Here is an 11,321-nt window from a genome sequence, read left to right on the forward strand (position 1 = left end):
GATAGACGCCAAGTAGCGTCTACACAGCCACAAAGAAATAATGACGGACATTCTAAAATATCCCCAAACCAAGAACCAGTTGGAGCTACTGGTGCTTGAAATATTCATGTTTTCTTTGTATGATTCTGACAAGCGCGTAAATACTTGCTCTCTTCTTCTGAGTGAAAAGCGACTTTAACAAGCGTAAAGTTGCGCAGCGCCACCTTGTGTACAGGAGTATTTCTGTTTACATTAAGCGCCATCTAATGTCAGGGAATGAAATTGCATGTTTGCTCGGCTCATCGTCAGCGAAAATCGCCTGGGTGTGAACACAAAAAACGCTGGCGAATAACGCCTGGCGAATATTCGTCCCGGTGTGTACGGGCCTTAATTGTGCCGGAAAAATTAACCACTCATTCAAGGCTTCGAAACCACACAGAACAGCGGCATCTGGTGGAGGACTGGTTGTATTTTGACATATGTTTCAACAAAGCTCCTTGTAACACTTCAATGTGGAAATGATGATAAAAAAATGTAAAACAACACAACATGTGACGTTTTATGTGAGAAGTGCTTGACACAGCAAATTACACATCACACGAAGAAAAAATAAACGCAAAAATTAGATGTATAGTGCTAGACTGGAACCTAAGACCTCTGGATTTTAGTACCACTGACAATTCCACTGAGCTATCTCTATTCGCAAGAAATTGACATGCCATTATAAATTAATTGTAGTGTTTTTTTCATACACAACGTTCATAGTGTATTGTTTTATTAGGAGAAACAGAGGTGAAATGATCCTGAGTCACAGTACGTTTTTTACCAGGAGCCATGGTAAAGTGCAATGAACTGACGCTGATTCCAATACAGGGGAAACAATGGAACTGGTCGGGAAACGTTCAGGATTCATTTCGCATTTCTAGAGAATAGCGCGCCCAACTGTTCAAAACACAGGTGACATCTGAAGCGTGCTTCGACCAAACGAAGCATTTGGCGCGTCATACGTCATCCACCACGTGATCTGTGCTAGTTGACACACGCCCCGAAACATTGTGCCGAAACACTCCGAACACACACCGAAGCGTCTGTGTCAAACGGGCCATCCCTACTGTAACTTATAAAACTTAAATTAATTGATTCCATTGGTAACAATTAATTGAGTTAAATTTATTCAACCTAATTTTTTTACGTCTATCCAACTCAACAATTGTTTATACAACTTTAAATATTTATCTAACTAAATGTTATATTACTCCAATTCAGTTAAATGTTTTTCCATCTTAATCATTCTACTTCTTGAACTCTCATATGTCTGAGTTTGAGCCTGCAGATATTGTCCATAATTCTGCAGCAAGGTTTTTAACCAGTACCAGTAAACCGACTCACATAACTACTCTCTTGTCTGCTTTACAGTGGCTGCCTATCAAGTGTCAAATTGATTTTAAAAAGTTACTTGGAGTTTTCAGAGGGTTGTGTGGAAAGCCACATCATACAACTCTGACCTTTTAACCTCCTATTATTATTATTATTAATCTTATTATTATTCATTTTGAATGAATGAATGAATGTTATTATAATTATTGTAATTGTTGTTCTTATTGACTCTGTGTTTAGGTTTGATTTTATGCTGTCTTTTTCGGAAGCCCTTTGTAATTCTTTCTTGGAAAAGTGCTATAGAAATAAAGATATTCTATTCTGTTGTATTCTATTCTATTCTAAATAAATGAAAAACTGTGCCCCCCCTCCCTGATTTGCAAAAATGCAATGTGTTCTTTGTTCATTTTAAATCTTCTTAGTATCTCTAACTGTTTAAATTTGATGTAAAATGTTAAATGACGCCTCCTTTTTTTATTATGGCCATGAAACAAACCCTGAGCGGTCCTTGTTTTTCATTGTGATGCAGGACAGATTGCAGCCTGAAGGGGGCAGTAGAGCGCCGCCGTGCTGCGTTGGCAGTCAGCTCCGGAGAAGAAGAACCCCCGAACTCGGGAACTCGGTTGGTGTCAGCATCGTTATGTTGTGATTGTGGTTTCGATGCGGGAGGAAATCCTAACTCCGAGGATCCGTCCTGTTCGCAAACGGAGCCCCTAAGATGGCAGGCGAGGAGGAGAGGGGGGTGGTTCGAGTCAAAGTCAGGGTAAGCTGCGCGCGCGGCCGGCGCGGGGGACAAACAAAGACCCGCTGCTCCTTTTGTTCATTTTCAGGCTGTTTGTCCCGAAAGCTGCTGGTCGCTGATGATCGATCGGCTGCTCGCGTTGATCGACTCATGCAGTCCTCTTGTTGATCAACCAGCTGTACCTCACAGGAGCGCGCTGACGTCACCCTGGAAAGGCAGGCGCGCTCGTGTTGTTGACGCGGGTGCGGGCTTTAGGCTGGTGGTCAGTCTGTCAGCTTCTCAGGTGTACAGAGTTCCAGCAGGAGCATCGTTTTTATAAACTGATCACGAAATGAATGAATGTTGATACTGTCCATAAAATCCAAGTCTCCTCTAGAGCGGTTGTTGTGCTGAAAGGCATTCTGGGAGTTTTCATTGAAGCTAGAACAAGGGTTTGCCTTTCTTTAACCAATGATATCAACATTTGTTTAAATCCTCCAACGGAAATGTTTTTTTCTGTGTGTTCATGTGGTATTTTCTCATGATGGAAGACATGTATAAAAACATTTAACATTAAATATGCGTTTCTTTATTCTAATCGCTGTCAATCAGGAGCAGAGTGGACCACGAGCTCCCTGCTCTGCTCTATTCTGATCATCCACCGTCAGACAAATAGATCCATATTCGTCTTTGTTTTCCTCTGAGCTGGAATCTGGATCTGAACTGTTCGGATGGATGGATCTGATATTGCTCACCGTTTTCGATGCACCACTTATGTTAGGTTGTTGGTTCGTTTGTGGGAGTTTTGACTGCTGGAACAACAAAAGAGGCAGAGATGGATTTCATTTACTCTGAACCTCCTTTTCCTGCATAGATGAATGCAGGTTGATACTAAGTAAAATGCCTCGGTCAAAAAAAAGAAAGATTCAAACTGCAGATTTAAATGAGACAGAGTGATGAAGTGAGGTTTGATTCTTTCAGAAGTGTGACGGGGCTCTTCCTGTGGAGTTTCGCTCGTTTGCTGTGGATCCTCAGATCACATCTCTGGAGGTCCTGCAGCACATCCTGATCCGGGCCTTCGACCTGAACGGGTTAGAACTGTCCACCTCTCTTCCTGTCAGAGCTTCCCTTAGCGAATGACGATACACTGATGGGCATTTTTCCTTTTTTCCGTGTCTGAAACCAGGAGGCGGAACTTTAACATCAGTTACCTGTGTCGGGATCGCAGCAGTGCTGAAATGTACCTGTCCTTGCTGTCTGACTGGGATCTGGATGTTGCCTTTCTCAGTGCCGCCAAACCGTTTCTGGAGCTCAAGATGGATGTGAAGCCCTCAGAGGACAGTAAGAACAGCGTCCCTTCTTTAATGCAAACAGCTGGCAGTAGAAGCTCCTCCAGCTGTGAGGCAGAGTGGACGTGTGACACGTGCAGAAACCGTTCATGAACATTGTTTTTCATGTCATTGCAGGTCCTGTGATGGAGGACTGGGACATCATAAGCCCCAAAGACGTGATCGGCTCTGAACAGCTTCTAGCAGAGAAAACGAGATCTCTGGCTTCTGCAGCTCTTCCCTTCACACAGTCTCTGCTCTCCCAGGTCCCCCCCCCCCCGCCTTTCTTTATTCACAGCGGTTCACAAACGCGTGGACGGGGTGGGAGTGCAATGCCTCACAAAAATCACACTTCAGTTCATGATTTTAGTCACTCTTCAACTTTCAAAATCAGTAAAAAGAGAAAAAAACAGGACAAAATAACAAGGTGAAAGCGTAAATATACACCTATAATATATATATAAAAAACATTTACTCATGTCTTTGAAGTCGATATTCCTTCGTATAAAAAATGTCCACATATACAAAACAAAGTGCCGTATGGCTGCATATTGTGGGGGAAAAAATATATTTATAAAAGTAAGACAAATAAAGAATGCCAGAATTAGACAAATTCTTTCACTACTGCTGTAACCCCCCACCCCACTCACTGGAAACAGACGCAGCAGCCGGGGGGGGGGGGGGGGGGGGGGGGGGCAGCTCATACAATTCTGTTTTTACTGCCAGGATGTTGGTCAGGTTCAGGAGCTGCCTGTGTTTGATTTTTCATTTTCTACAAGTAACTTTAGGACTGGAAACCGAGCAAATGCAGCCTTTCTGTGTTTTCTTCTTGCTATTTAGCAGCCAGCAAATCTTTCAACTCAAAGCGCCGTGATGCTGTTTAACCTGCTTTCAGGTGGGACGCACCCTGTCCAAGGTCCAGCAGGCCTTCGCTTGGTCCTACGGGGAAGAGATCAAGCCTTTCAAGCCCCCCTTAAGTGACTCAGAGTTTCACAGTTACCTGAACGGACAGGGCCAGCTGACCCGGCCAGAGGAGCTCCGGCTGCGGATCTACCACGGGGGTGTGGAGCCCTCTCTGCGCAAGGTTTTCCTTCTGAGCTTTACCTGTCAGCTTTAACTCCTGAACAGAAATGAAGCTTTTTGCCAAGCAGGCGGATGCATCTTGCAGTTATTTCTAAAGCTCTGCCCTCTGTGTGTGGCGTTCTGGTTTAGTGAGAAGCCCCTCTCAGTATTTATGGACAGCTGAACCTCCTCGTAGCTCCGGACCAAACTTCCAGGAAGAAAACCCTGATGCATGTGTCTCTGAGAACACAGCAGCTCCGGTTTCCATCATTGAAGTAATGGCGTCTGTTTGCTGACAGGTGGTTTGGCGGTACCTTCTGAACGTTTACCCCGATGGGCTGACTGGACAAGAGAGAATGGACTACATGAAGAGGAAGACGAGGGAGTATGACCAGCTGAAGAGGGAATGGCCCGCTCGGGTCAGCCAAGACGACCTGGAGTTCATCCGCGGGAACGTTCTCAAGGACGTGCTGAGAACGGACCGAGCTCATGCGTACTATGCTGGCTCTGAAGACAGTCCACATCTGACGGCGCTCACGGACCTGCTCACCACGTACGCCATCACTCATCCTCAGGTGAGACTAAACCCCCCCCCAGGAGGATCCCCCGGGGGTCATGAAGTCTGAAAACGCAAGATTTCATTTCAGAAACGCAGTGTTTAACTGGACAGATGGTCTGTGATGTCATCTACAGGAAACATTAAGGTTTAAAGTGGGAGGGGCATGTTGACCATAGTTCACTCTGCTCCCCCTAAATTACCCACTGAGAAAGACAGGTGGACAGGCCAAAAAAAAGTCTGACGCTTTGCTGGGTTTGGTCTGGACTGAGTGACTCCTCCCCCCTGGCGTTCCAACAGGAAGTACCTGCTGGCTCCAAGAAGCCAAAATTCCTTAGACTTGTATAGAGACATAAACAGCTGTTACTAAGTCATTCTATTGGTCAAAAGAACCATTCTGGATCTGATATCTTTTTCTAATATCTTCTTGATGATCCTATTTTTTTCATAATATATTTTTTTCATAATATTTTGTGCACATCATTCAAGTTATAAACTGACCAATAAGATGCTTTAATAAAAGTAGGTGGAGCCTGATAAGCATCTCTCTTTCAATGGGAAGGGGTGTGGCCTTCTATCAAATCTCTCTACTGATTGGTGAGAGTTGTTGCCCTGATCCTTACTGACGTCGTCTGGCTCCAACATGGCGGTGGCCGTATCGCAAACTAAACAGACTTCATTTGGTTGGAGCTGGCAGTGAAACCATTTTTAATGGTTCCATCCAGCCATTGTCTGTACCCGCTCAGGGGGCGCCGAAGCCTGTCCCGGCGACCGTAGCGCGAAGGCGGGGTTCACCCTGGACAGGTGGGCATTTTCTATGGACCTTTTGGGTAAAGGCCCCTCACAGATTAATAACAGGAAACCAGCCTGTTTAGGACTTGGTCTCCACTGCCCTTACAGGTGGACACGGCAGTCTGCGGGTGAAAAAGGGTCAAACCTGCTGGTAGCCTGACATATCAAAGTCTTAGACGGTTCAATACAACAGACAGAAAATGTACATTCTTTCCGTGTGCATACTGTGGTCCACAGTGAACACTCAAACAACACACAAGGGGGAGGTTTGTTTGACTCAGGTGTCGTACTGATTTTTCATTTTCTAACTCCCCCCGAATCCTGCAGACTGTGCGAGGGTTAGATCTGTTCACACGAAGTGAGCTCCTTGGCTGCAGCCTGAATGTTAAAGCTGAGGGAATCAGACAGTGTGGTGTGTGTGGACATCCTGTGGGTCCTAACCAATCACCTGCACCCCCCCATGAGTGCAGCATCTGTGTGCAGTCAGTATGGAGCCAGGACTCGCACCTCACTGACGCCTAGAGTGTGACGTTTTGGCTGTGGCTGTATTTGGTTTTGTGTTGTTCTGTGTGTTTTATTTCTATCAGAGTGGACGTTGTTGTGTTTGTGGATCTTTGTGTGTCTGTCAGATTACTTTCAGGCGTGGCTCCCATTGGATCCAAACTGATGGAGGCAGCCTGGGAGGGGGGAGCTTTCACCTTCAAGTCATTGTTTGTTAGTTTTCTTGTAATAAATGTGTTTATTTCTGTATGGAGACAGTAGTTTTGTTATTAATTACAAGTTAGGACAGAAACATAACTTTGATGTTGTGCAGGTCCAGGTCCCCTAGGCATGAAAGGGTCGTAACCGTGAGGTCACCGTGCCACAGCATCACCCGTGAAGTGCATGTAACTTACAAACACTTGACAATGCTGTGCTCCCGTTAAGGTGCAGCTGCTCCTCTCTATGCCCCTCCTGGGAAAACCCAAACCCACAGCACCTGTGTGGGTCACCCCCCCCCCCCCCCCCCCCCCCCCCAAACACTTTTATGCGCCTGTGCAGTTTTCCCAGAGTTGACCGTTTGGTTCTGCTTTGTGTTTTCAGATCTCTTACTGTCAGGGCATGAGCGACATCGCGTCTCCCATCCTTGCTGTCATGGACAACGAAGCCCACGCCTTTATTTGCTTTTGTGGCATCATGAAGAGGCTGGAGGGAAACTTCCGCCCGGACGGCCAGCTCATGTCCATCAAGTTCCAGCACCTGAAGCTGCTCCTGCAGTATTCAGATCCAGAATTCTACTCGTACCTGGTTTCTCGAGGGGCTGATGACTTGTTCTTCTGCTACCGCTGGCTTCTGTTGGAGCTGAAACGAGAGTTTGCCTTTGATGATGCCTTGAGGATGCTGGAGGTCACGTGGAGCTCTCTGCCCCCGGATCCTCCGGAGACTGAGGTGGAGCTGGTGGGGCCACAGTTGGACTCCGGCAAAGGCGTGTCCTGCAGGGGCGAGGAGCGGGCGGTGGAGAACGGCCACGGAGACTATGCAGAGCAAAAGGAGGAGCAGCGAAAGCGTCACATGCTGAGGCCGTCACGGGAGGAAGCGCCTGAGAGCAACAGCGCCGTCACTGAAGAGATGGAGGCTGAGGGGACCGAGGAGGCCGAGGGGGAAGCTCCCATGGTCACGGGGGAACGGTCCGAGGTACGGAGTCCTCGCTGCGAGAGACAAGCCAGTTTTGGAGAGTTTAAATATTATTCAGCTCGAAATGAAGACAGTTTTGAAATGGAAGACTCTGAGGCGACGCAGGAAGCCGTCACGTCAGAGCCGGAAACAAACTCCTCCAGCCGCCAGTCCACTGTGGACAGCGAGGACGACCCAGGAGAAAAAGACCCCCTCATTAAAAATGGTGACTCCTCAGCCTCTCCCCACACTCGGGGCCTTTCTACGAGGAAAACTGAATCCTCTGTCGGTCAGACTTCAGCAGCTTCTCCAGACTCCGCCCACATCCTCAACGGAGGCGACGCCTTCCCAAGAACTGCACCCAGAGGGTCTGCTTCCTCCGCCCACGCGATGAGCCCCCCCACCACGAAAACACCCGTCACTTCTCCCTCTCACGCCCAAAGCCGGTCCTTGCTCTCCTCGCCCATTTTGTCCTTTGCCAGAAGCCCCTCCCTCTCTGGCGCCTCAGCCACCACACCCAGCGCCCTGAGAGCCGAGGCTGCCGGCTTCAAGCCATGCTGTCTGCCCCCCCCCCAGGAGTTTGGCAAAGGAAACCCCTTCATGTTGTTCCTGTGTCTGTCCATCCTGCTGGAGCACCGGGACCACATCATCAAGAACGCGTTGGACTACAACGAGCTGGCCATGCACTTTGACCGCCTGGTGCGGCGCCACAACCTGACCCGGGTTCTGCAGAGAGCCAAAGCCTTGTTTGCAGACTACCTTCAGAGTGAGGTGTGGGACTCAGAGGAGGGCGATGAAGTCAGCTCTGATTCCCCCACCACGGCGACGGCCCCCCAGCTCTCGCCCTCCTTGACCGTCCCTGCCCGCCCCATCTACAGTCCTCTAGCCTCCCCCCCATCATCCCCCAACTCCACCTACAACCTCGCCACCACCATTCCCTCGCCGTCGGCCCCGCTCTCCCCCACATCCTGAGTCCCTCTGGCTTTGACCCCATCCTGCTGGAGGAGCAGACGTGTCTTTCTCTGGACAGCCTCCCGCGTTGGAGCTGATCTTCTATGCCTGGTTGCATATATTCCCTCTGTGTCTTCTCCTGTCTGTCCTGGAAGGGGGCATTCAGCCGCTGACTTTGTGGAGGTACCTTCAGGGGTTCTCGAGGCCTGAAAATGGAAACTGGGTTGTTGCAGTTTGGCTGCGCTCTTCAAGAATCCCCGAAGCCCGACCCAGCGGATGCGTTGAGGCTCGCTGCTGACCAGCTCCTTCATGATCGACTGCTCGGTTCCTGTGAAGGGACTTTTCCACAAAGGTTCTGTTTTCTGTTGGACTGCAAACTCAGAGACGCTTTGACCAACGGTTTGAGTGTAGAGGACGGACTCAGCCACCGGAGACCTCTGCATCCGTTTTTAACTTTCCTTCTCCTGTCGGAGGAAAGATGCTTTTTAAAAGGTTTTTCCTTTTCTTTACGCTCAAATCTCTTGTTATGGTTGATGGCAGATTGGTGGAAGCAAACATGCTGCAGAACATTCTGTTCTCCAAAGCATCATGGAGTGTGCAGTCTGCTGCAGCATGCCGGGGCTGGGAATGGCTGTGTCTGTCCTTAACCTGCCTCCATTTCTACGCCCACAGCTCCGTTCCTCCTACACCTGGAATGGAGTCCATGTTCGTGTTGGTCACGTGATGAGCTTTGGTGTTGGGAAGGCGTGTGGAGCAGGAGAGGCCTGGAAGGAGTTGTGCTCTGCTGGTTCTGGGTTTGTGCAATTCTCCCAATGAGAAGTGACCTTTAGTTTGACACTTCCCATGCAAACATTGGTTTTTGCTTTGATTTGAAAGTTCTGCTGGCAGTTGGAGGTCAGGTGGAGCTGGTTTTGACCTGGTTCCAAAGGTTAAGGAGGTCAAGTGGATACTGGTTTCCCAGCAGAAGATGTGGATCGCAGTGCATGAATAGTTTTTACTGAGCAACACTCTGGTCTTCATTATCGGCTCACAGTGACCAGAAGGTCTTTGTGGTTTGGATCAGGGGCTTCTTTTGCTGAATCTTCTGAGCTTGAAGCATGGGTTCTAAATATGACGTTCTTTTATTCATATTGCTGTTCTCCAGAACGCCTTTTTGTTGCCCCGTTGGAAGGATTGGATGGTGGTGCTGTCTGACGGCCAATAACAGAACATTAGAAGTGCCTCCTGTGTTCAGTCGGCCTTGTTTGTGCTCTTACTGTGTCGTCTTGGCTCTGGCGTCTTCAGTACACGTGGAGGACGTGAAGCAGGTCCGACAGAGGATGCAGATCTACTCATGAAGGTGTTGGACCGGTTACGCCTCCAGGAAAACGATAGACTTTCAGGTTCAGAGGCTCCTTTATACAAAGCACATTACCTGGGTAAAGCAAAGTTGTAGTTATTTCCTTTTGAACGAGGAGATGTTGTGAGGATTTCAGGGTGTCTCTGGTTTTCCTGACCTGCTGCAGCGTGGAGGCTCGGTCAGCAGAGCCTCTCTGGATCCTTCTCTTTTGGCCTTTCCTCGGCCTCGAGGTTTTAAAGAAACATGAGGAAATCAATGTTGGTATTTCCCAAAAAACCTGCTGGTGCTCCGCCCAATCAGATCTATGAGACTAGATCCTTTTGACTTGGATGAGTTGATGAACCTTCCTGTGCGTGAGCTTACGCCACAGGCTCCTCCCCCTCCCTCACACTACTGTCCTCATGTGGGCGAGCAGCTGGATGGCAGTGACAGACTTATGCAAAGCCTGTAACCGGTCTAAATGATGATGTTTGTCTGCGTTTTGGGGGCGGGACAGTCTCCTGCTTCAGATGTTTGGCTGAACGGAGCTTAAAGCATCAAAGGGGCAGTGGGGGCTGAAGCTGCTGGAGTTCCTCTCATCTTACCATGGAGATGAATGTCGTCTGGATGGTCAGTGAGGGCAGGAGAGGACGCGTTTTAGGAGAGATCTGCTCCGGATTGGGATGGAAACGCGTTGATCCTCCTGCCTTATGCACATTTTTGATGAACGTCAGCAGAAGAGCATGTGCCTCCTTAACCTACAGCGACCCCTGCTGCCATCACTTCCTGACGGGTGTGATTCTGTTGAGGTGGTTCTGCCGGCTGCAGGAAACACCTGCCAAGGGTGCAGAGACGGTCAGGAGTCTCAAAGCATCTTCAGACGAATCTCACAGCAAACAGAGAAGTTCAAACTCTGTCACACTGTACTGACGGTCATCAGCCGAGCTAAAAGGCTGAGGAGCTTTTTTTGGGTCCGATGGGGATCGGTGCTGTGTGCACAGCTGTGAGGCGACTGGTGTTTGGCGTCCAACAGCTGTCTCTGGTCAGAATGGCGTCTGATGTTGGACTGCAAGGAAGCTGAGAGCTGTTTAATGCACCAGCATCATAAGTGCTACAGATACCTTCATGTGTTTGTGCATTTAAGCCACTGTGACACAATCAGAGAAGATGAGAGCCCGTTGTGCTTTCTCCCTCCATGTTTGGGGGTGACGGGGGCTCATGAACGCCTGGTCTGATGTGGGGGAGCAGAGCAACGAGTGCTTCTGCTGGTCATCACGTCCCGCCGTTGTTCTCGTCTCACATTGGGCTCATCCCACAGGGGTGGACCTCTGTTTTGGAAAGAACTGATGAGCTTCATGCAGAAGTCCAGCCGTCTTAGAATCTTCTTCTGCTTCTTTTTCAGCGTCATCATTCAGCAAATGAAGCGAAACGAACTGGAACATTCAGACCGAGAGAAGATGAACATGCTCGCCTCTTGAAACCATATGTGCACAATATTTCGAAATCATTTAACAATGTTCTTGATTGTTTATTGTATACAAATAAATTATAATTGATGACTGAACACAGATTTTTAGCAGATTT

At 48.5% G+C, this 11,321-nt stretch overlaps 1 protein-coding gene across 2 annotated transcripts; it reads left to right on the forward strand.

Annotated features, from left to right (window-relative positions):
• The first annotated feature begins 1,869 nt into the window (after positions 1–1,869).
• tbc1d25 (TBC1 domain family, member 25) lies at positions 1,870–11,301 on the forward strand. 2 transcript variants are annotated; one of them, XM_078950058.1, is made up of 7 exons: positions 1,870–1,978; positions 3,059–3,168; positions 3,264–3,418; positions 3,544–3,671; positions 4,301–4,489; positions 4,767–5,042; positions 6,899–11,301. In XM_078950058.1, the coding sequence occupies exons 1-7, from the start codon at positions 1,880–1,882 to the stop codon at positions 8,438–8,440; spliced, it is 2,499 nt and encodes an 832-aa protein (XP_078806184.1). In that variant the 5' UTR covers positions 1,870–1,879; the 3' UTR covers positions 8,441–11,301. The 2 variants fall into 2 exon arrangements, with proteins under 2 accessions (XP_078806184.1, XP_011471287.2); XM_011472985.4 differs by having other exon boundaries at positions 1,906–2,119.
• The last annotated feature ends 20 nt before the right edge of the window (positions 11,302–11,321 follow it).

Source organism: Oryzias latipes, chromosome 7, assembly GCF_053564925.1.
Source record: "Oryzias latipes strain Hd-rR chromosome 7, Olatipes_Hd-rR_3.1".
Taxonomy (NCBI): Eukaryota; Metazoa; Chordata; class Actinopteri; order Beloniformes; family Adrianichthyidae; genus Oryzias; species Oryzias latipes.